This window comes from Sebastes fasciatus, chromosome 13 (genome assembly GCF_043250625.1).
Source record: "Sebastes fasciatus isolate fSebFas1 chromosome 13, fSebFas1.pri, whole genome shotgun sequence".
NCBI classification, from domain to species: domain Eukaryota; kingdom Metazoa; phylum Chordata; class Actinopteri; order Perciformes; family Sebastidae; genus Sebastes; species Sebastes fasciatus.
The window spans coordinates 32,549,368-32,576,554 of record NC_133807.1 but is presented as its reverse complement, the minus strand read 5'-3'; the positions used below and the strand labels follow the sequence as shown (position 1 = coordinate 32,576,554).

The 27,187-nt window shown below is 40.0% G+C and overlaps 1 protein-coding gene across 3 annotated transcripts in view; it reads left to right on the top strand.

Moving 5' to 3' along the window:
* The first annotated feature begins 10,919 nt into the window (after positions 1–10,919).
* nacc1a (nucleus accumbens associated 1, BEN and BTB (POZ) domain containing a) overlaps positions 10,920–27,187 on the top strand; it is a 28,877-nt gene continuing 12,609 nt past the window's right edge. The window contains exons 1-4 of one of the 3 annotated variants that reach the window (XM_074657011.1): positions 10,920–11,194; positions 22,257–22,410; positions 23,220–23,489; positions 24,945–25,560. In XM_074657011.1, the coding sequence (XP_074513112.1) occupies positions 22,285–22,410; positions 23,220–23,489; positions 24,945–25,560 (1,012 nt within the window). In that variant the 5' untranslated portion in view covers positions 10,920–11,194; positions 22,257–22,284. Of the gene's footprint in view, positions 11,195–11,767; positions 11,971–22,256; positions 22,411–23,219; positions 23,490–24,944; positions 25,561–27,187 lie in introns of those variants that run through there. The other 2 variants (XM_074657013.1, XM_074657012.1) reach the window with 2 other exon arrangements.

The following is a 27,187-nucleotide window of genomic DNA, read 5'->3' as shown; positions in this document are numbered from 1 at the left end:
TGAAATACAGAATAGCAGTTCATTTAACCATTTAGCAGCACCTTCGCAGCCCACTAGGTGGCTCTCTGAGGCCCACCAGTGGTTGAGAATAGCCGTCTTGAATACAACCATTATTCTCACAAACAATACTTTGACAAGTTGGGCAACATACACACGTGGACAAAATTGTTGGTACCCTTCCTTTAAAGAAAGAAAAACCCACAATGGTATTATCCGTCTCTTCAATATGTCATCAATGTTCCTCTTGCGGCCACGTCCAGGGAGGTAGGCTACAGTCCCATGGACCTTAAACTTCTGAATAATATGTGCAGCTGTAGTCACAGGAACATCAAGCTGCTTGGAGATGGTCTTATAGCCTTTACCTTTAACATGAAGGTCTATAATGTTCTTTCTGATCTCCTGAGACAACTCTCTCCTTAGCTTTCTGTGGTCCATGTTCAGTGTGGTACACACCATGATACCAAACAGCACAGTGACTACTTTTGACCCTTTAAATAGGCAGACTGACTGATTACAAGTTTGAAGACACCTGTGATGCTATTTACAGGACACACCTTAGTTTAACATGTCCCTATTTTTGTCCAGGCCAGTTTCATTAGTTTGTTTTTTAAAATGATTCTGTTGAACCACAATTCAAAAACAATATCTGATTTTCATTAGTTCATTTTCAGTACATTTTTATTTATTATTACTTTTGTCAGTTTCAAGTTATTTCAGTGACCATTGTGGGTTTTTCTTTCTTTAACGGAAGGGTACCAACAATTTTGCCTATGTGTGTATATGATTCAACTTTTTCCAATGTTCAAGTGTTAATAAAGTTAACAAAAATCACAATAAATTATAATATCAAATCGCAATACTAAATAAATTATAAATAGATAATAAATTAAAAAGAAAATGCCACTAATTTGTGAGGGAAATGTCTTTATTCTTTGATTTTTGGGTTGCTGGATAAAACAAATTATAAATATTTTACTTCAGGACATCTCTGACTACATACATGCTGAAAATCAAACATTCTTACTGGATTCATTTAGATATTTTCCAAAGTTCCCTAGAAGTGTATGATTCAACTTTTTCCCATGGTCTAGTGTTAAAAAAGTTAACAAAAATCACAATATCGAATCACAATACATATCGAGTCGGCACCCAAGTCTCAAATCAGGAGATAGGTTAATCATCTCAGCCCTACTGTACAAGCTCCCATCAAATGAATGCTAACATGTCTAGAGGCCCTACAGCCAAGCCACATATGCAAAGGCCAAAAAAGAGAGTGATTTAGTGACTTAGCACCAAAGACATAACAAAGAAGATCTCTGGAGCAAAGTTTGATGACTGTACAGAGTGGCATGACCAACATCATCACCCCAATGTAAGGAAAAAGCAGAGCGGAAAAAACAACAGATTGTTTTCTGGTAATACACGTGTGTTTTTTGATTAGCGCGTCTCGAAAATAGAGGCAAAGAGAGAGATTAAAGTCATAAATTTAAGAGAAAAATGTCATAATGTTATGAGAATAAAGTCAGAAGTTTAAGAGAAAAAAGTCATAATATGAGAATAAAAAATAATTCCTAATTTGAGGTGCTGACAGGGCTGGAACTGGACTTACTAAATGGTCCAATACAGAGGTGCATTCACTTGAAAACACAAACAGAGACTGTTTTTATATCTCATCTCTGTCTCATGCATACTCACACAGGGTCACTGTAAATATGTGCACACGCACTGTGTTTGAGTTAGAGAGCTGCGTGTTTGTGTCTGCATTTGTGTACCTTGTGGGTTTAAAGGAATTCACATCTGGTGGGTGGGGGGGGTGACACTGAGCACATCCAGGCTCACTATTGGCTAACCTCTGGAGTGATCGGGCGCTGTGCGTGCCCTGATTGGCTGGAGACCCGTTGGCAGCCGGCCCAAATCTGTGACGCTGTTGCTGGGATGGAGTCACAGCATGCTGCTGCCAGTCTAAGTGCCAAGGCACCAGCTACAGGGAAGCAGGGCACCATGCCCAGCAGGCTGCCTGAGAGCGTCTCCCTGTCTAACATCCCCCCCCCAGCCTCTGATGCCAAGCCTCCCTCCCTCCCTCCCTCCCTCCCTCTGGGTTCTTGCTTGACCCCGCCGGTGTGTCCACACATAAAGGAGAATTACTCTCTCTCTACAACGGTTAAAGCTGCTGTGGGTAGAAATGGAGCAAATATGATTCAAAAAAGTTATTTTGATAAAACTATCACTACATCTTGACAGTAGTGCATGAGACTGTTTAGCTGACTAACCCAAAACCACTTCACACTCACACACACAAGCCGCCTTGCATGTGTCGCTGTTGAAGGATTTGAATTATGGATTTTTTTCCCAAAGAAGAAAAAAAATATATATTTTGTAAATGATAATGAAATTTGGTAATGGTTTATTTCAACCAATTATTCTTTTTTTTTACGACAGAGTATTAGAGTATCAGGGCCACATTGAGGGGGGGGAAAAATAATCTGAGATTTCGAGATTAAAGTCATAAATTTAAGAAAAAAAAGTCCTAGTATTATGAGAATAAAGTCAGAAATTTACAAGAAAAAAATTAATACTAGGTTAAAGTCAGAAGTTTGGAAAAAAAAGTCGTAGTATTATGAGAATAACGTCAGAAGTTTAAGAGAAAAAAGTCGTAATATTATGAAAATAAAGTCCTAAATTTACGAGAAAAAAAGTCGTAGTATTATGAGAATAAAGTCATAAAATTATGAGAAAAAAAGTCGTAATGTTATGAAAATAAAGTCATAAATTTAGAGGAAAAAAAGTTGTAATACTATGAAAATAAAGTCATAAGTTTATGAGAAAAAAAGTCGTAATATGAAGTTAAAGTCAGAAGTTTGGAAAAAGAAAGTCGTAGTATTATGAGAATAAAGTCAGAAGTTTAAGAGAAAAAAAGTCGTAATATTATGAGAAGTCAGAAATTTACAAGAACAAAGTCGTAATATGAAAATAAAGTCATAAGTTTACGAGAAAAAGTCGGAATATTAGGAGAATAAAATCATAAATTTAAGAGAAAAAAAGTCGTAATATTATGAAAATAAAGTCAGAAGTTTGGAGAAAAAAACTTGTATTATTATGAGAATAGTCATAATATTATAAAGTAGTATTTTTACATGTGGAAATAGTGTGAAAATGAGGAACGTGGAGCATCTTGTGTAGTTATACTTTACTTTCACTAATAACCACATTATCATCAGTATCAGGACCTCCTGCCTCTCATCAATAGAGGAGGAGTAACTTCCTCTTGCCTCTATGGACCAGCCTGCACTGAATGCAAGACATGGGCATTTTTAGTTGTAAACACTTCCAGCAGGTGGCAGTATTCTACTAACCATATTGACTTATAATGTCACCACCAGGCCTTTTTTCTGTCATTCTGACATGTCACAGAAGCTAAATAATCTAATTAATCATGGCCTAATAGCATACAGTTTGAGGCTCCTGGTATTATGCATGCTGACCCACTGTTACACTTCCATGCTCACCTGGGACACTAGAATAAAACAGAGCTGTCATTAATCTAATTAGTAACACCTGTGCTTTTACTAGCATCATGAAGACAACAGTGTGAGCTTAATGTTGTAGTTCAAACATCACATGAACCACACAGAGACAAACAGAACACCAGCTCAAACAACCAGAACTTCATTTAAAATGTAAAACTCACCATTTCCTCTTGGTGTGGGTAGAAAGGTAAACCTTGAAGCAAGTCGTCGTCACCTGTTGGACCCGTACCTCCATGGTTGGACGTCATTTCATTCACCTGTGTGGTGGCTGTGGAGCGGACAGGAAGGGGCGGGGTATATATGATATAATATAATGTAATATAATATAATATAATATAATATAATATAATATAATATAATATATAATGTGATATAATATGATATGATATAATATGATATGATATGATATAATATAATATAAAATAATATAATATAATATAATATAATATAATATGATATAATATAATATAATATGATATAATATAATATAATATAACATAATATAATATAATATAATATGATATAATATGATATAATATAATGTAATATAATATAATATATTATATGATATAATATGATATGATATGATATAATATAATAAAATATAATATAATATAATATAATATAATATGATATAATATAATATAATATAATATGATATAATATAATATAATATGATATAATATAATAAAATAAAATATGATATAATATAATTTAATATAATATAATATAATGTGATATGATATAATATGTGATATGATATGATATAATATAATAAAATAAAATATCATATCATATCATATCATATCATATCATATAATATAATATAATATGATATAATATAATATAATATGATATAATATAATATAATATAATATGATATAATATGATATAATATGATATGAGATGATATGATATGATATGATATAATATAATACAATATATAATATAGTACAGTATAATAGCTGTTTTAGAGGAAAGAAGATTAAAACAAAAAAATTAATAATAGTGAAATAAAAGCTTCAAATTGTGGCTGAAGCACCAAACAAATATTCTGAATACACATTAAAAGTCAAACACGCTCTTAATCTGAAAACGATGAGGAAAAAGCAGCTCTGAATTGGATTTTATTATGTTCAGATGTTAGCACTTGATCCAGATATGAGAGTATAAACGCTTTCTTCTAAACATACAGTAAGTATTTATAACCACTTGTACCGTGATCACACTGCAGGCGGCGCAGCACCATTGTTGGTCCAGCATACATACATAATACTGTGAAGTTCTTATATTCTGGAAATAGCTCAGAAGTGTTGTTCATTTGTGTTTTCATTATCCTCTAGATGGTGGTACAAGCTCCCACAATGACCGTCTCCAGGAAGACCCCTCAGAGCATTGCTCAGCTGCCAAAATACAAACAGACTTAGACGTTCTCTTTTACCTTCTTCTATTTCTACCGCTTAAACTGACACTTCATTGTCTACATGCTCATGTCAGGGTATAATGGCCCGTGGAGACCTTCCTGTTGTTTAGCAGTGACAAAGGAAATTAGGGAATTTAAGTAGATTCTCTATTGCTTTCAAAATATTTTAAGACAGAATATCTTTATCCTAGCTGTAATGTAAAATAGTTTATGTCATACATGCAGTGTGATATGAGTAACTTTAACTATGTTTTGACCACAAATATGGTCATTTTCAAAGGGGTCACATGACCTCTGACCTCCAGATTATGTGAATGTAAATGGGTTGTATGGGTACCCACGAGTATCCACTTTACAGACATGCTCACTTTATGATAATCACATGCACTATAAATGTGTTATTGTCTCCTATTCTTAAATGGTGTATTTGAATATTTCTGCATACTGGGGTCCCTAAACCGTCTTGAGTTACATAAATTGGGTATCACTGTAAAGCAGATTTAACTCTTCAATCTGTTATTGCACTGTGATGTCCAAAGTTTCCCTCCACCTCTACTGATGATGTGAGCTGAGTTTTATAACTTCAGAAGCAGGTTAGGTGGATATGTCGGCCTTTTAGGATGTTATTGTCACTATAATACAATCAGATTGCATCTTTAACCCTCAGAGACCCGCGATCCGACTGACTTTACTGTCTTTCAGAGGCTCTAGTAGGTTCAGTTGTAGGGTTAGAGTGAAGATACAGATATCAGATGAAACTAGAATGAATCCATTGGTACCAACCATGTCTTGCTACCATGTCAGGAAGGAGGCTAAATAACGATCCAAAGTTGGGCTAAATTTTAGTGAGGAAAAACTGGCCATTTTCAAAGGGGTCCCTTGACCTCTGACCTCAAGATGTGTATTTCTATTAATATTTCTGCATACTGGGGTCCCTAAACAGTCTTTGAATTCCATAAATTGGGTATCACTGTAAAGCTGAGACTCTTGTGGATCCAATGAGCCCAACTGTATTCATGTGTGATGATGTTAGTCCCCATAGGAGACATTTCATTGACCTCCATGTATAAAAAGACCTGTGGTGACCTCTAGGATAATCACAGCCTCATGAAACTTTACAGCCACAAACTAGAGACCTAGAGCATTCAGAGGATGGATGGATCAAACTAGAGACCTAGAGCATTCAGAGGATGGATGGATCAGACTAGAGACCTAGAGCATTCAGAGGATGGATGGATCAAACTAGAGACCTAGAGCATTCAGAGGATGGATGGATCAAACTAGAGACCTAGAGCATTCAGAGGATGGATGGATCAAACTAGAGACCTAGAGCATTGAGAGGATGTATGGATCAAACTAGAGACCTAGAGCATTGAGGGATGTATGGATCAAACTAGAGACCTAGAGCATTCAGAGGATGGATGGATCAAACTAGAGACCTAGAGCATTCAGAGGATGGATGGATCAGACTAGAGACCTAGAGCATTCAGAGGATGGATGGATCAAACTAGAGACCTAGAGCATTCAGAGGATGGATGGATCAAACTAGAGACCTAGAGCATTCAGAGGATGGATGGATCAAACTAGAGACCTAGAGCATTGAGAGGATGTATGGATCAAACTAGAGACCTAGAGCATTCAGAGGATGGATGGATCAAACTAGAGACCTAGAGCATTCAGAGGATGGATGGATCAGACTAGAGACCTAGAGCATTCAGAGGATGGATGGATCAAACTAGAGACCTAGAGCATTCAGAGGTCGGATGGATCAAACTAGAGACCTAGAGCATTCAGAGGATGGATGGATCAAACTAGAGACCTAGAGCATTCAGAGGATGGATGGATCAGACTAGAGACCTAGAGCATTCAGAGGATGGATGGATCAAACTAGAGACCTAGAGCATTCAGAGGATGGATGGATCAAACTAGAGACCTAGAGCATTCAGAGGATGGATGGATCAAACTAGAGACCTAGAGCATTGAGAGGATGTATGGATCAAACTAGAGACCTAGAGCATTCAGAGGATGGATGGATCAAACTAGAGACCTAGAGCATTCAGAGGATGGATGGATCAGACTAGAGACCTAGAGCATTCAGAGGATGGATGGATCAAACTAGAGACCTAGAGCATTCAGAGGTCGGATGGATCAAACTAGAGACCTAGAGCATTCAGAGGATGGATGGATCAAACTAGAGACCTAGAGCATTGAGAGGATGTATGGATCAAACTAGAGACCTAGAGCATTGAGAGGATGGATGGATCAGACTAGAGACCTAGAGCATTCAGAGGATGGATGGATCAGACTAGAGACCTAGAGCATTCAGAGGATGGATGGATCAGACTAGAGACCTAGAGCATTCAGAGGATGGATGGATCAGACTAGAGACCTAGAGCATTCAGAGGATGGATGGATCAGACTAGAGACCTAGAGCATTCAGAGGATGGATGGATCAGACTAGGGACCTAGAGCAACAATAAGGGGGTTTCTGAGCAGTTTACACAACACAAGTCCTCGCCATCCAATGCAATTCTTGCAGAAATCTCAAAATGTCAAAAGTTTTTGATCCCAAATCACAGCATGGCTTTTTTTATGGTGTTCCTTAAGGTCTTGGTGTCTTCATGTGGTATTTTGGAGGGATTATTGATCATTTTTTATCAATTCTAGATAAAATATATACAGTATCATATACTATATAATTATATAGTCCAAAATGATGTAAAATTGCATTGATTTAAGTCAAAAACCTGCACATTTTCTTTTCTTTTCACCTTTTATTCACTGTAGAAACTCGGAAACTAGAAACTCAGAATGTGTCTGTGTATAATATGTAGGAGCATCCTGACTGGGACACTGCTGCTAAAACCTGAATGAAGAGCTCACACACCTCAGCGCTACATGCTTACCCGCCTGTCTGTCTGTCTGTCTGTCTGTCTGTCTGTCTGTCTGTCTGTCTGTCTGTCTGTCTGCTGTTTGATTTCTAGACATCCTATAATATATTATATATAGATACTATAGGCTATAAATAACACAGGGAAGCAGTAACACTACGGGTAAATATACAAACACATCACCGTAGTGACTCTATAAAGTTCCAGTTGGAATATTATTGGAGTATTATAGTCCAACTATAGAAGTATAATAATAGCAGCAATAAAACTGATTATGACTGACACATTATAACATGCTTAAATAAATAATAATGAATTAATAGGAGCAAGAGATTGCTGATAGCTGGCACTTATTTTTTTGCCACTTCAAGCACTGCTATAACTGTACTGTATATCACACAGGTGCGTGCAGGTAGCCAGGTAGTACTCTGTATTTTGGCTGTTTACAGCCATCAAGCACACGGCTTTATCCCCCATATGAGAACTATGAGGACTTTAAGAACTTTAAACATGCGCTATCTACCTATAAACATGCACTATCTACCTTTAAACATGCACTATCTGCCTTTAAACATGCGCTATCTACCAATAAGCATGCACTTTCTGCCTTTAAACATGCACTATCTACCTTTAAACATGCACTATCTACCTTTAAACATGCACTATCTACCTATAAGCATGCACTATCTACCTTTAAACATGCACTATCTGCCTTTAAACATGCACTATCTACCTATAAGCATGCACTATCTACCTTTAAACATGCACTATCTGCCTTTAAACATGCACTATCTACCTTTAAACATGCACTATCTGCCTTTAAACATGCACTATCTACCTTTTAACATGCACTATCTACCTTTAAACATGCACTATCTACCTTTAAACATGCACTATCTACCTTGAAACATGCACCACTGGCGCACTTTAGACTTACTTTACACTATACATCCTATATACCTCTTACTTTACACTATATATCCTATATACCACTAACTTTACACTATACATCCTATATACACTTACTTTACACTATACATCCTATATACACTTACTTTACCCTATACATCCTATATACACCAACTTTACCCTATACATCCTATATACACTTACTTTACGCTATACATCCTATATACACTAACTTTACCCTATACATCCTATATACCACTTACTTTACACTATACATCCTATACACCACTTACTTTACCCTATACATCCTATATACACTTACTTTACACTACACATCCTATATACACTTACTTTACCCTATACATCCTATATACACCAACTTTACCCTATACATCCTATATACACTTACTTTACGCTATACATCCTATATACACTAACTTTACCCTATACATCCTATATACCACTTACTTTACACTATACATCCTATACACCACTTACTTTACCCTATACATCCCATATACACTTACTTTACACTATACATCCTATATACACTTACTTTACACTATACATCCTATATACACTTACTTTACCCTATACATCCTATATACACCAACTTTACCCTATACATCCTATATACACTTACTTTACGCTATACATCCTATATACACTAACTTTACCCTATACATCCTATATACCACTTACTTTACACTATACATCCTATACACCACTTACTTTACCCTATACATCCTATATACACTTACTTTACACTATACATCCTATATACACTTACTTTACCCTATACATCCTATATACACTTACTTTACACTATACATCCTATATACACTTACTTTACCCTATACATCCTATATACACTTACTTTACCCTATACATCCTATACACCACTTACTTTACCCTATACATCCTATATACACTAACTTTACCCTATACATCCTATATACCACTTACTTTACACTATACATCCTATGTACATTTACTTTACCCTATACATCCTATATACACTAACTTTACCCTATACATCCTATATACACTTACTTTACCCTATACATCCTATATACACTAACTTTACCCTATACATCCTATATACACTAACTTTACCCTATACATCCTATATACACTTACTTTACCCTATACATCCTATATACACTAACTTTACCCTATACATCCTATATACACTTACTTTACCCTATACATCCTATATACACTAACTTTACCCTATACATCCTATATACACCAACTTTACCCTATACATCCTATATACACTTACTTTACACTATACATCCTATATACACCAACTTTACCCTATACATCCTATATACACTAACTTTACCCTATACATCCTATATACACTTACTTTACCCTATACATCCTATATACACCAACTTTACCCTATACATCCTATACACCACTTACTTTACCCTATACATCCTATATACACTAACTTTACCCTATACATCCTATATACACACCAACTTTTTATTTTTTGTATTATTGAATTGACACTTTGGCAATATTGTTCACCTGACAGTCATGATCAATAAAGCAAATTGAATTGAATTGAGAGAGAGAGAGAGAGAGAGAGAGAGAGAGAGAGAGAGACAACCACAACAACACATAATAGATGTAACTCACACTCTGCCTTTTATTTACTTCTCTACTTTATGGGTTCTTTTTTTTGTTTTTTTACATTTATCCTTTGATATTGCAATATATTATTCATTTTTTTTATTTGTTTGTTTGTTTTATTGACACAACAAACATTAATTACTTCTTTATTGTTTTCTTACATTTACATGCATGTTCTTTTTTTAAATATCTATATATTGTAATTCGTTTAATGAATTGTATATATGTGTATATATATGTTTTTGTGTTTATTTTGTTCTTTTTTTAATTTATTATTGAATTGACGCTTTGGCAATATTGTTCACCTTACAGTCATGATCAATAAAGCAAATTGAATTGAATTGAATTGAGAGAGAGAGAGAGAGACAGAGAGAGAGAGAGGTTTCCCTCATTGCATGCTGCCTCTTTGCTGTGTGCCAATGCGCAAATAGTCCACGCTGTTGGGATAGGTCTCCCCAAATTGAGGCTGCGCGCTCCACACGATCATGCGATTGAACGACGAGCGCGTCATGCTCGTCTTCATCCTCTCCTGCTCCTCCTCCTCCTCTTCCCCCTCCTGCTTCTGCTCAGATCAGCGATCAATGGCTCTGCGCTCTGCAATCCCCTGGGATACTGTACCGCCCTCGATGGCTCTGCTATCGGCGCTTCGCTCCCACTGAATGGCTGCTGCCCGGTGCGAGGAGGAAGAGGAGAAGAAGAAGAAGAAGCAGCAGCAGTGGAGAAGAGAGAAGAGAGCTCTGCTGAGTCTCCTGCTCTGTTAACCAACGACTTCCCAGCCAGCCGAGCCAGCCAGCGAGGGGGTGAGTGTGTCTAGTCTGCTGCCGCGGTGTGTGCGAGGCGTCCCGGGGTCGCCTGAGGATTCAGTCGGTGGTGTTGGAGGAGGAAGAGGAGGAGGAGGAGGAAGAGGAGGTCTGTGCCGGTGTCCTCAGTTAGCCACGGGGTTTATGGGTTGATGATACGATACAACTTTATTGTCAGTTTGCACTGAAATTCATGCAGCTCAGTTTGAGAAAAAGTACACATCCAATAGACAGACTGTTACCATAGACAGACAGACAGACAAGTAGGACACAATTATTCAGACGTAACCCATTACAAAAATGACCATCTGTCCTCTGGATGTACATGATGATGAACGGTCCAGTAGATGCGGGACAATTAAAGTTTTTGGAGGGGGGGCGGGGGGGGGGGTAAAAGGTCCAAGTTGGAACAGTCCTAAACTTTCGTCTTATCAGCGTCGGTTAAATGGTTCATTCCATGGTGCGTAAACGCGATGCCACTTTTTGTTTTTTGGCACGGCAGCACTTGCGAGCTCCGTTTGTAAAGAGAGCTGTGGAGAGAGCTGTGCCTTGTTGTGCTCCCCCCCCCTATCCCCCCTCCGCTCCGTGCCGCACTGGTTCCGTCTGGCTCGCCCTCAGCTGCTGCGTGTCCTGGGATGACCTGTTGATGTCGGTAGAATGGAGAATGGCAGGGGGAGCGATTTCCCCCCCCATCACCACCGACACCGACACATTTAAATAAGATACATTGTAACCGGCGTCAGCAGCTACAACAGCTACCTCGACCTGCTCAGGCAGTAAGTGGAATGTTTGTATCTGTTTTTGGAACCTTGTGTTGATTCTTAACCGCGGAAATGCTGTGACATTGTTGCAAAGTGTGCATGAAGGTGGTGGATGGCGCGCGCTGCCGGGGCCAACCCAAAATATACTGAACAGTTAGCTGCTTTAGCCATTAGCTGCTGCTCCTCTATAGGCCCGCGGAGGAGGAGGAGGGACAGGACTGTCCACCGCTGGGGAGGGAGAGGAGTAGGGCAGCAGACTCTCCACTGCTGGGGAGGGAGAGGAGTAGGGCAGCAGACTCTCCACTGCTGGGGAGGGAGAGGGAGACTCCACTGCTGGGGAGGGACAGGAGAGGAGACTCTCCACTGCTGGGGAGGGAGAGGACTGTCCACCGCTTGGGAGGGAGAGGGAGACTCCACTGCTGGGGAGGGACAGGAGAGGAGACTCTCCACTGCTGGGGAGGGAGAGGACTGTCCACCGCTTGGGAGGGAGAGGGAGACTCCACTGCTGGGGAGGGACAGGAGAGGAGACTCTCCACTGCTGGGGAGGGAGAGGACTGTCCACCACTGGGGAGGGAGAGCAGAGGAGACTCTCCACTGCTGGGGAGGGAGAGGACTGTCCACCACTGGGGAGGGAGAGCAGAGGAGACTCTCCACTGCTGGGGAGGGAGACTCTCCACCGCTGGGGAGGGAGAGGAGAGGAGACTCTCCACTGCTGGGGAGGGAGAGGAGAGGAGAGCAGACTCTCCACCACTGGGGAGGAAGAGGGCAGGAGACTCTCCACTGCTGGGGAGGGAGAGAGGAGAGGAGAGGAGACTCCACTGCTGGGGAGGGAGACTCTCCACCGCTGGGGAGGGAGAGGAGAGGAGACTCTCCACTGCTGGGGAGGGAGAGGAGAGGAGAGCAGACTCTCCACCACTGGGGAGGAAGAGGGCAGGAGACTCTCCACTGCTGGGGAGGGAGAGAGGAGAGGAGAGGAGACTCCACTGCTGGGGAGGGAGAGGAGAGGAGACTCTCCACTGCTGGGGAGGGAGACAGGAGAGGGCAGCAGACTCTCCACTGCTGGGGAGGGAGAGGAGAGGAGACTCTCCACTGCTGGGGAGGGAGACAGGAGAGGGCAGCAGACTCTGCACCGCTGGGGAGGGAGAGGAGTAGGGCTGGGTGATATGGCCTAAAAATAATATTGCGATATTTTTAGGCAATATCGCGATACACGATATACATCGCGATATTTTCAAATATCCTCTAAGCACTTAATAAATGCTCGATTTAACCCTTTGATGCATACAATCACACCAATATGATGATTATTCGCATTATTAGCATATGTCTGCATTAAAACCTTCTTGTTTATATTCATTAGTGGTTTCTGTTGGAACTATTTTAATCCTTCATGCAAAAACAAAACAGTATCCAACTGTATTCACTTTAACCAAATAGTTATCTGGCAATACATGCTTTATATATTTTGATAAATACATAACACACACACACACACACCGTTTTTAATGGTGTGTACTAAGTGTTAAGTAACGTATTGTTATGTTTACCAGTAAGCTGTTATAACATTGCTGATAATAAAAATGATTATTTTCCCACTAGTGTAGAAAGACTCACCAACCATGAGGTGTAGCCTATAACCAAAGCAGTCTGGTCCACTTCTTCAGGCTGACAGCTTTGGTTCTGTTAGCTGGACGTTCATATTTTGGATCAAGTGTCTTAATGAGTCTTTTGAATCCGGGCTTTTCAACTACGCTAACGTTGCGATGTCGTTTACAGTGGCCGTGATTTCTTTGCATTTTGCACTTTTTTTGTCATATGGGATTGCTTTGGAAAGCGAGGAAGCCAGAGTCATTCTGGTTCTGGGCTGGCTCTGGTTGCTTTGGTCGTGTTCTCGCTACCGTTCTCGCTTTGCCGCTTCAGTTCTTTCGCTTTCTCCGGGCTCCGTCTCTCCGCTGCTTCCCTCCATAAACAAAAACACGCCGGCCGAATACGTCACACATTCGCCCAGGAGAGCGGTCTGGATGGAGGCGGAGTCTGTGAGAGGGAGCCGGAGGGAGAGAAGGAAATGCCAAAGCGAGTCTCATGCCGGCGGGGTGGCTTAAAAACATTACATGACAATTTGTAGTCGATGTTCGCGATATAGTCATTTTATATACCGCGCGTGGGACAAGCCGCAATACATCGACTATATTCGGCGCGGTGTGTCCCCCTTTAACCGGCATCCTTTACCGTTTAAACATGTCTGCACACAGAGGCACACTACATCAGAAGTTATATTCTGTCTGTTATATAAGAATATTAATAATCAGGCATATGTCTCGACTTGATAGGAGAGCAGCACAGCAGCCGTGCAGGCAGGCAGGCATGGGCACATGAGAATCAGGAAATGCCTATAGAGGGAATGCATTGTGTGCCAGCTGCACCAATGACTCCACAGTAATCATCACACACACACACACACACACACACACACACACACACACACAGCAGTGTAACTGTTCTCAATGGTAGAACTGGACAAACTGGAAAGTAGTCAGACAGTAGAAGTTCGAGCCGTCCTATCATAACATAACATAGCATAACATAAGAGCCCCTTTGAACCTTCTTAAGGCTCACTATGAGAAGTCTTAAGTGTGTTGTGAGTATGTTTGACCTACTTCCCCGCCAGCAGGCTGGTTGCTATATAAGCCACAGGGCGAGTTCACATTGCTGCTATATATTTAATGGAATAAAGACCTGAGATGATCCCTCTCCTCTCTGCAGGCCTCACACCGCCCCTCCTCGGTGTGGCAATATACGCTTTAACATGTAATAGCTATTCATTAGAGATATCTGCAACATCATTTTGTCTAGTCAAAACTCTAATTCAAGATATCTGTAATTACGTTTTGATTCGTACGATTCAAACGACTTTTGCCGCAATTCAGTTGCACGATACGAGGAAACTCAGCGATGTGCGATATCATTGTTCAATATTGCGATATGACTTGCGATAAATAAACAAATATTGAAGTGTGCATATTGGCTATACTTGTCAGCCTGGTTGTCTTTTTAAATTCAGAACCAGATTAGAATATTTTAAATATATCTAGTCCAGGGGTCAGCCAACCTTTACTACCAAAAGAGCCATTTTTGGCCAAAAAATAAATAAAAACGAATCTCTCCGAAAAACATATTTGAGCCTCATAATGAAGGTAATACCGCCTATTAGGTCTAATGCAGAGAGGACTAAAGTGCAAACGAGAGGCGGGACGTTGAAGAATCGTCTTGTGGAGATTTGAAGCTCTTCTCAGAAGGAGCTTCCAGTGTGTTTGTTCTGGAAAATATCTTTCAATTACTTTTTTTGTTGTTTGCTAATTTTTCGCCGCAGAAAGCAAACAAATCTGTCCACGCACTATTTAATTCTCCATTTTCCTCTTAGACCTTTCCTTATATGTGGATTTGGAAACCTACTGTAGGATCGGCAAAAATTAGAGGATAAGTGCTGGGCCGTAGACGTACGTAGGCTACGACACAGTTTAGTTTACTGAAATGGTAAAAACGTATTTTATTATTCAGTGTAAAGGCTATAGGGATGCACCGATCCCACTTCTTCAGTCCCGATAGCGATAGCGATACCTGGGCTTTGGCCCATTGGTATCGGTGCATCCCTGATATAAGGCCTACAACAATGATTAATTAAAGTTAAAATGTTAAAAAATAACCATTATTCATTTCTATATAATTTTTTGTCAAAGCCACAGGGAGCCACTGGAGAGGGGCTAAAGAGCCGCAGGTTGCTGACCCCTGATCTAGGCTAAATGTTGTTTCTAGAGCAGCAAACAGCAAAGTCACCATATGAACTCTATAATATCTAACGCAGCATACGCTCTCGGACGGGTGAACTGGAGATTCAGTTTTCTGTTGTGCTCCTACACTGCAGCTGGAGCACCGCTGCATGCGAGGCACAAATCTTGTCGGTTAACGGTTAATAATCTGTTAACAAGGGTCGGCTATCGGTTAAGAAAATCTTTCTAAATTAGCATCCCTAGTTTCTCTTATGAGTTATTGATCAGGGAAGTTTGACTCTCTGAATATCTTTCACACCTTACCAAACTATCCAAGTTAGCAAAAGCTTCTGCTGACACTGTTCAGATGCTTTGTTGGGCCGATATCCAATGGGAAGCCTTGATGAGCAACGTCATGACAACAACTCTGACTAGTCAGAATGAGGTTTGAGATATCCGTAACTGTTATTTAGGATAGTCAGAACTAATGGTGCCTTCAAATGAAACTCATGAGCTTGTGTTTACAACATTGGAAGTCGTGTACACGATATGTTTGGCGTTCAAGTGGTCAAGTCGTGAATAACACCGCTGCTAAGCAACGGCAATATTAACGTTACTGTCGGCATCTAGAAGCCACAGAAGCTAACAATTTAGCAAGCTAGCAAATGGGTTACATAATGCAGGAAATGCAAAGATATATTGACAGAGGAGAAAGATGAAGCCGTTGGGAATATCAACATTTTCCTCAGACGTATTATAAAATTGTGAAGAAAAACAACAGACGAAAAAATAACTTCTGCCATTTCTGTCAACATGAAAAAACACTTATGAGGTCGTGAATACGACATGAGGGTCACGTTCATATGGGCCCAACTCGTAAACACAACCCCATTAGAAGGCACCATGGACTACAGAGATCTCTAACTGTCGTTTTGACGTTATAGATATCTGGAATAAGAACTCTGACTAGTTACAATGATGTTATAGATATCTGGAATAAGAACTCTGACTAGTTACAATGATGTTATAGATATCTGGAATAAGAACTCTGACTAGTTACAATGATGTTATAGATATCTGGAATAAGAACTCTGACTAGTTACAATGATGTTATAGATATCTGGAATAAGAACTCTGACTAGTCACAATGATGTTATAGATATCTGGAATAAGAACTCTGACTAGTCACAATGATGTTATAGATATCTGGAATAAGAACTCTGACTAGTCACAATGACGTTATAGATATCTGGAATAAGAACTCTGACTAGTCACAGTGATGTTATAGATATCTGGAATAAGAACTCTGACTAGTCACAATGATGTTATAGATATCTGGAATAAGAACTCTGACTAGTCACAATGATGTTATAGATATCTGGAATAAGAACTCTGACTAGTCACAATGATGTTATAGATATCTGGAATAAGAACTCTGACTAGTCACAGTGATGTTATAGATATCTGGAATAAGAACTCTGACTATTCACAGTGATGTTATAGATATCTGGAATAAGAACTCTGACTAGTCACAATGATGTTATAGATATCTGGAATAAGAACTCTGACTAGTCACAATGACGTTATAGATATCTGGAATAAGAACTCTGACTAGTCACAATGATGTTATAGATATCTGGAATAAGAACTCTGACTAGTCACAATGATGTTATAGATATCTGGAATAAGAACTCTGACTAGTCACAATGATGTTATAGATATCTGGAATAAGAACTCTGACTAGTCACAATGACGTTATAGATATCTGGAATAAGAACTCTGACTAGTCACAGTGATGTTATAGATATCTGGAATAAGAACTCTGACTAGTCACAGTGATGTTATAGATATCTGGAATAAGAACTCTGACTAGTCACAATGATGTTATAGATATCTGGAATAAGAACTCTGACTAGTCACAATGACGTTATAGATATCTGGAATAAGAACTCTGACTAGTCACAGTGATGTTATAGATATCTGGAATAAGAACTCTGACTAGTCACAGTGATGTTATAGATATCTGGAATAAGAACTCTGACTAGTCACAGTGATGTTATAGATATCTGGAATAAGAACTCTAACTAGTCACAATGATGTTATAGATATCTGGAATAAGAACTCTGACTAGTCACAATGATGTTATAGATATCTGGAATAAGAACTCTAACTAGTCACAATGTAATTGTGGATTTCTCTAATGTTAACTCCAGATAGTCAAGCTCAGCTATTAAATGTTAAAACAGCTCGCCATACCTTGGTGCATAAAGACACACACACAGCCACATTCTCTCTCACTGTCCTGGCAAACTGTGCAAACACACCCTGCTCTCAGCCCCCCCCCCGTGTTTCTGTGTGTCTTTATGTGCACGCATGTGTGCTTATACTGCGGCTCGCCAAACTGTAAACAAGCAGTATTGTCTAATGTCTGTGTGTGACTCAGTGTGCCTTTTGTGGGTTTGTTTGAGTTTGTGTGTGTGTGTGTGCGCATCTGTGTTTTAGTATGAGGGAGATGGAGCTTGAGTGAGACAGAGACAAAGGGAGCATTTCTCTTTTACCCTGGAGCTTGGCGAGGTCCCAAATGAAAGGCTTTGGATATGATGGGGCGGCTCGCTCCCTCGTCGGTCAGTCGCACCAAAAGTTGGTTGTTGAACGCCTCGCTCACTCGCTCAGGGTGGGCTTCGATCAGCGTGTTCTCACGGTATCAGAGATTGTTAAGTTCTAAAGCATCCGTGTCAAAATCAGCTTTATGTAGGCCTGTATACTCATCTGTGTATAACACTTCTGACTGGTATTCTGCTTTAAGTATGGCCAATGAAATGCCACCACGTGGGCTTATCAATGGATCTGTTGTAAGGACGCATGATCGGATATCGGGCCTAGGACTGGGACAATACACCGATCTCCAGATTCGATACTATCACCATACTTGGGTGCCGATTCCATTCGATATTAGGATTTATTGTGATTTTTGTTAACTTTTTCTAACACTAGACCATGGAGGGAAAAGTTGAATCATACACTTCTAGGGACTTTTATTTTGGAAAATCTCTAAATGAATCCAGTAAAAATGTTTGATTTTCAGCATGTATGTAGTCAGAGATGTCCTGAAGTCAAATATATCAGTCATTGTCAGGAACTATTTATTATCCAGCAACCCAGAAATCAAAGAATAAAGACATTTCCCTCACAGATTAGTGGTATTTTCGTTTTAATTTATAAGAAACACTTAATGTTTTATACTTCTGGTGAATATAATCCAATCAATCTGATTTCCATAGATGTATTTTGTATATACAGTTCCCTTTGTTAACGCCTTATTTTGAAAAGTGGACGTAGTCCCAGGTGTCTACTTCCTCTAACTTCTCCAAGGTGGTCTCTAGCTCTCCCGTCAGCTCCGTTCTCTTTATCCATCCATGGTCAGCTCCATCGGGGCCGTTTCAATGCAGAGAACACAAATGTCAGTATCTGGGTGCTCTACAGTCGTAGCGTCGGCCCGTTTGACGATGGAGATGAGAGCGACGGCCCGGCTCGATCGCCACGTTACCGCAATACGATAACTTTTTAGCTCTGCTCTGTCTAGCTCTGCTTTTCCTGTCAATGTGTGAAACCCAAAGTGTTTCCATCCTTTACCACGCTGGATTTAACATGTGAGGGTGCAGGTCGTATCCACGCTGACCCTCCAACGGTTTATACTTTGTGAGGTTTGTTTTGGTTGACGGATACGGAACGGATATGACGTCACGTTACTCAGACTACAATAATAAAAGCGGTAACTTCCTTCTTCCTCCACATAGACTCAAATGAAGCAAATATATCTAATACAATATATGATATATATATAGATATATACAGAGGGCATATAATGATTCTACATGTGAATCCCTGAACTGAAAAGTCGATTCCTCTCTATGCTATTGTGCAGAATGAGGTCATGCATACAAATTCTAAAACATAAAAGAAAAATAACTGGCGTCGCCTCGTATCCTGACACTGAATACACATCTCACGAGATGCAACAGCAACATATCCTCAGCACTTCTTTAATGTCACATTCATAATAAAGGAATCTTAGAGAGGGTGCATGTTTGCAGAAGTGAATGGAAACATGCTATGTGCTGTTTGTTTTAGGCCACATAGAATAACACACACTGTCGTGACCCAGTTATCTAAGGACACGGGGGTTTTATAGCTCATACAAGACAAGGAAATAAAAGAAAAAAGGCTTTCACTGAGCCCACTCCTGGCAATAACAACCTCTGCAGGGGCTGAAGTGGCATATAGGATTAATGCAATGTAGATTATCCGTGGAGGCTTCAATGCAACTTTGTCTCAAATATCTTGTGAGGCTGCCAAAAGCCTTCAGAGGGACTGTGTGAAGAAATATTTGTGGTCAGTTGGATATGCCAGCGGATAGATGCTTATTCAGGACTTGTTTTCTCCAGAATAGAGGTGTTTCATTAGGAATCATTTGGCCTTCTAGTTGAAGTAATAAAAAATATAGACTTAGTATTACTTTGTCTCGGTGAAAGACTGTCGGCCATTTCATGTGAGAGTCTGACATTCCTCACCTGTTTTGTTTTAGGTCTGTTCTCCCTGAGCTCTGTGCCTTTTAGCACAGCCATGTTACATTACACCTCCTCCTCCTCTTCCTCCTCCTCCTCCGCCTCCTCCTCCTCACACCAAAGGCCCAGCACAGGATAAAACAGTTTTTGGTCATTGTTGTGAGTGTGAATGGGCCCGCCCAGCTGATCCCACCTGCTGGGGCGGTGACCCCCCCCACCCCCGCTCTTTACCAGGGATAAAGTAGTGTAAACAGTGGAAACCCTGTTGAGGAGCAATATATGTGCTGACTCAGTCAAGATATAATCAGCCTGATACTTCCTAGTGAAGTAGAACCTGTGTTTAAAGGAGAGCTTCTGGATTTTTTAAAGGCGTTTTCACACCTGCCTTGTTTAGTTCGGTTGAATGGAACCCTGGAGTTGGATGTTTACCCTCTCGGTGCGGTTCGTTTGGGCAGGTGTGGAACACAGCAATCGCACCTCGGGTGCAGCACCAAAAACAAGCGAAACCGAGACCTCCTTGAAGGGGGGGGCGGTCTCGGTTCGCTTCCAAACGAACTGCAGTACGATTCGGTACGCTTCGTTCGTGGTGAGAACGCGATCCGACCCCCAACTGGAGAAAGCATTGCGCCTTTTTTGGATTAAACCGGCTCCGGTAGCGAGCTGCGCTGTGCACGTCAACACCAGACACCAGACTACATTACTATAGAAGAGCCTACGCTTGCCCTCGCTAATAACTTCAGTACTAAACAGGGATACTCATTTTGAAAAATGTTCTTAACCGATAACCGACCCTCGTTAACCGATTATTAACCGTTACCCGACAATATTTGTGCCTTGCATGCAGCGGTGCTCCAGCTGCAGGAGGACAACAGATATTGGTTGACGGGAGTCCCCAGTTCACCGTCCGGGAGCGTTAACTTAGCAGCTACGATGCTGCGTGTAGTGTCGCGGACATGCAGCCACTTTCCCAGTAAAAGTCTCCACCGCACATTTAGTTTAGTTCAGCAGGTTGTCAACTGTGTGTCTGTGTGTTTGTGCTACGTTAGCAGCCATAGTATTGCCGGAGGCTTCGTGCTCGCCGCCGCACACGTAGTCTGCGTAACTTTAGTGAGTTTCCAACAGACCGTGTGTGTGTGTTGGTGGTGAGTGTGAGGTTGTTGGTGGCGTTCTAGCTGTGAACGTAAGTGTAGCAGTGTGTGTACTTGTTGGTGAATAAATGCTACGAAACTACAACTCCTCCGCTCCGCTCAAGCGAGCCAGAGACCGGAGCTGACTTCCTGTATCCTGCATCTCCGGCTCCGCCTCTTAAGGTGGGCTGTTAAGGTGGACCAGCTTTTCTCCTTAAAGAGACGAGCCGCTCAGCTTTTTAATTAATTATTAATATTTCTTTTAACCCTTTTAACCGATAGCATTAATCGGTTAAAATGCTTAATGTTGGTTAAACGGTTAATTATTGACATCCCTAGTACTAAACAGGTGTAACGTCCGGCTGTGTTGAAGACCACGGACGTACCTGATGGATCTTTGGTAATATTTTCGGCTAATGAGCATGTCACAGTTTAGGTCGGGTCGGGCGCTCCACCGGCTCGTCTCTCCAGCACCGTCAGGGAGGTGGAGCGTGAGCGCGTGTGATAAGACCCGAAAGATGCTGACGAGAGGGTAACGTCACGCTGCCGTAAAGTGGTATCGGTGCCGTTTTGCGATTACGAGTACATGAGCACAGTATCGAACCCGATACTTGTAACGGTATCGGTATCGGTGCACCCCGGCCCTCAATACTGAACCAGTTTAGAAAAGTGTCTCCATTAGTCACTTAGACACAAAGACTTGGTGAAAATATGGTCCAGGTTGAAATATACCGACGTTATCCTTCAATAGCTAGTGTTATACACAGAGTTTGTGTGTGATGGGGTTTAACTGTCACTTCTTGTAATGGTGTCGTTTCTCTCTCTGTTTCTTCCCTATCCAGACCCTTCGGTGGTGTGCGTAGGCGCACCATGGCCCAGACCCTCCAGATGGCGATCCCAAACTTCGGCAACAACGTATTAGAGTGTCTGAACGAGCAGCGGCTGCAGGGCCTCTACTGCGACGTCTCCGTGGTGGTCAAGGGCCACGCCTTCAAGGTACCGATGAGACGGGGACACTTGTTTTCATAACGGAAAATTACATTAAAAGCCCAGGCTAAATTAAAAGATGTTAAAGTGTAAGGGTGTAAACGAAGGACCAATTCCAATAATGCTGAAAAATAGGATCAATCATTGAGTGTGTAAAAATGCAATAATAGTATAAATAAATATGAATGTTTTTTTAAATGTATAATTGAATGCAGTGTTAATGCCGGAGTAAACCAGATTATTGCACAGCTGAATTATTGTACTGTTAAGTCACAGTTCAAGATATAATAAATTATGGGGTTATAGTGGGAAAAATAATACATTATTATAATGAGTATTTTCTCATTTTAAGAAGTGCAGAATTAACATGACAGTTTTAAGTGATAAATAAATAAATAAATATAGGTCTAGCTTATATCGCAATAGAAACAATATAGAAAAATATATACAATAGACATTGACAATATATATCATCAAAGTTCACATCAGTATTTTAGGATTAATATTATATGAAATACCTATTAAATAAATGGCTGGGAATAAAACCTTGAATACGGACTAAATTCACCAAGTCTTCTTTAATTAATTTAATTTATACATTATTTTTGTATTTTATTAAAACAGTATTTTGTTATGGCACCAAAACTCAGTTAGAATATTGGCAAATTAAATAATATCCAGCCTTAAATGAATCAGGATATTAATTTATGAAAGTCTCTTGGGGCTCTCTGATTTTAAAAGTAAATATCTGAAATCTGATATTTAATATTCTCTTCTGAGTTCTAATGGGACGCCTTACCCGTCTGCTTTTGTCTCAGGCCCATCGAGCTGTGCTGGCTGCCAGCAGTTCTTATTTCCGGGACCTCTTCAGCGGCAGCGGTGGTGGCGGCGGTGGCGGCAATGAGACGAGCCCGACCGTCGTGGAGCTCCCGTCGGCCGTGCAGCCTCAGAGCTTCCAGCAGATTCTGTCTTTCTGCTACACGGGCCGCCTCAGCATGACGGTGGGGGACCAGTTCCTCCTCATGTACACCGCCGGCTTCCTGCAGATCCAACAGATCATGGAGAAAGGCACCGAGTTCTTCCTCAAGGTGAGGCGGAAATAGTTTCCAGTAGATACTTGGCAAAGTAACACGTTAGCTGGAACGTAGGATCTGAAAAAGGGACAAGAGGGGGTTGAGTTTTCAATGCTTTGAGCAACAACATGTGATTTACATTCAATAAGGTGGCAGAGAACCAGAAACTGGTCAAACCATAAGGAAAGCATATTATCAAAATTACCGTTTAGGGTTAATTGTAGGACGGGGAAGCTTCACCCATCTTCTGATTCGATACTATCACGATACTTGGGTGGCGATTCGATATGTATTGACATTTTTAAGTATTGCGATTCAATATTGTGATTTTTGTTAACTTTTTTAACATTAGACCATGAAGGGAAAAAGTTGAATCATACACTTCTAGAGACTTTTATTTTGAAAAATCTCTAAAATAATCCAGTATGAATGTTTGATTTTCAGCATGTATGTAGTCAGAGATGTCCTGAAGTCAAATACATCAGTCATTGTCATAAATTATTTATTATCCAGCAACCCAAAAATCAAAGAATAAAGACATTTCCCTCACAGATTAGTTTTATTTTTAATTTATAAGGGACATGTAATATTTTATACTTCTGGTGAATATAATCCATCAATCTTATTTCCATAGATGTATTTTGTAGATACACTTCCCTTTGTTAACACCTTATTTTGAAAAGCAGACGTAGTCCCACGTGTCTACTTCCTCTAACTTCTCCAAGGTGGTCTCTAGCTCTCCCGTCAGCTCCGTTCTCTTTATCCATCCATGGTCAGCTCCATCGGGGCCGTTTCAATGCAGAGAACACAAATGTCAGTATCTTGGTGCTCTACAGTCGTAGCGTCGGCCCATTTGACCACGGAGATGAGAGTGAGACGGCCGGCTCCACCGCAACGTTACCGCGATACGATAACGTTTCCTGTCCGTGACAGAGTTAGCATGCAGCTTTAGCTCTGCTCTGTCTAGCTCTGCTTTTCCTGTCAATGTGTGAAACCCAAAGTGTTTCCATCCTTTACTGGATGTGTAGTGTTCACCACGCTGGATTTAACATGTGAGGGTGCAGGTCGTATCCACGACGACCCTCCAACGGTTTACACTTTGTGAGGTTTGTTTTGGTTGACGGATACGGAACGGATATGACGTCACGTTACTCAGACTACAACAATAAGAGCGGTAGCTTCCTTCTACCTCCACATAGACTCAGATGAAGCAAATATATCGATTCTGGCATTAAAAAAATCGCGATACATAGGTGAATCCATTTTCTTCCCACCCCTAGTGATTATGGTTCTGGATAAGGACGGAGGTCATTTCATCATTTACTAGAAACATTAATAATCAAACAAAATGTGAAGGGAATCTGGCCGGTGGTTGTTGAGGTTCCTCGCTGTTGGACTGACCGTCCTACAAGCAAACATCAGCGTGTTCATGTGTGCTGACACAAAGCTGACGTATACCTTCGTTTCTAGGTGTCCTCCCCCAGCTGCGACTCCCAGGGCCTTCACGCTGAGGAGGCGGTACCCTCTGAGCCCCAGAGTCCCGTAACGCAGACCAGTAACGGTGCAGGCCGGCCCGCCTCCTGCCTGACGCCGCTCCCTCTGGTATCACGAGTGAAGACGGAGCAGCCCTCCAGCCAGCCGGAAGCGGCCGCTCCTTACTCGGTGGTCTGCACTCCCGTAGCCAAGCGTCTGTGGGAGGGCGGCAGCAGCCGAGACGGCGGCGGGGTAGGCTCGGGGGGAGGAGGCGGCGCCAGGAAGGCGGCTCGTTATTCCCAGGAGGCGGTGCGGGGCAGCACCATTCAGAGCCCCGGAGCCCTCGGACTGGCCATGGGTATGGGCGCCAACGGGACCGGCCTGGCGGGCATGGCTGGCGGCGGCGGCGGCACCAACGGGAGCTCTGCAGCAGGCCTCGGCATGTCAGACGGCGCCAGCCCTGGCACCCTCAGTACCTACGCCAGTGACTCACCCATCAGCTACCACGACGATGAAGAAGAGGAAGAGGGGACAGATGAGTGTGCTGAAGAGCAGTATAGGCAAATCTGCAACATGTATACGATGTACAGCATGCTCAACATGGGAGCTGCAGGTAACGGACACGAGACTGAATAGTACACGTAAACACATAGACATACTGACGTCGCATTGACTCCTGGATCGTATGCCAACATGGGCGCCATATTGGACCAGGCGAGACCGGCCTGTACCGCTATACAAGTGAACGGAGGATAAAAAGCACTGTAACGTCTACATTTCTGAACCGGTTTCAACGAGTTGTTATTATATTGAAGCGTTTATGATCTACGTGAAGTAGAAAAATAAAGTTTAGCCTCCAGTTACTTAGAATCTGGATATTTAAACTATAATCGCTGCTAGACGCTCAGGAGACGAGTGTGTACCGTAGGCTGACATGAACCGAATTACTGACGTAGATAGAAAATAATTCATTTATCATTAGGAATTAAAGTTAAAACTCACGTTTGTCAAGTATGACTTTGGCTTATTTTCCTTGTTTAAGGTTAATACTTGTCTAGAGGTCCCTGTATAATATAATATAATATAATATAAAACAATCAAATATAACATAATAATACAATATAATATAACATAATAATATATATAATATAACATAATGATATAATATAATATAAAACAATATAATATAATATAACTATAATATAATATAACACAATATAATATAATATAACATAATAATATAATATAATATAACATAATATAATATAATATAACATAATGATATAATATAATATAAAACAATATAATATAATATAAAACAATATAATATAATATAACAATTATACAATATAATATAACATAATAATATAATATAACATAATCATATAATATAATATAAAACAATATAATATAATAAAACAATAATACAATATAATATAATATAAAACAATATAATAATATAATATAAAATAATAATACAATATAATATAATATAACATAATAATATAATATAAAACAATATAATATAACATAATAATACAATATAATATAACATAATAATGTAATATAATATAAAACAATATAATATAACATAATAATATAATATAATATAACATAATAATATAATATAATATAACATAATAATATAATATAAAACAATATAATATAACATAATAATACAATATAATATAATATAACATAATAATATATAATATAAAACAATATAATATAACATAATAATACAAAACAATATAATATAACATAATAATATAATATAATGAAATGTCTTCCTCCGTTTTAGCGATCATGCTTTCAGTCTATAGGCTACCGCTAACACTGCTACTGCAATCACTACTATGTACTTACTAATAAGATAAATACATAAATAAATAATGGTAACAATAAGTATTAGTATAATCATATTAGTTATGATGGTGATAATACAGCAATTATAAAAAACAAAATAATCTAATAGCGTCATTAATAACCAAGACTATCAGTTTTATTGTTTACAATATTAGACACATATCGTTTTTATTATGTATCGTACATTTCATGTTTTAACACAATATCATGTTAGAATATATGAACATCAATAAACTAACATTAGATTATATCGATTGGATAATAATAAGGAACGTTAGCTAGCTCTTATCTGATGTTACAAACGTTTTGTAAAGACGTAACGTTAACTTGAACAGTTGATAATGTGAAAAATGGGATATGATAGTTTTTAATAA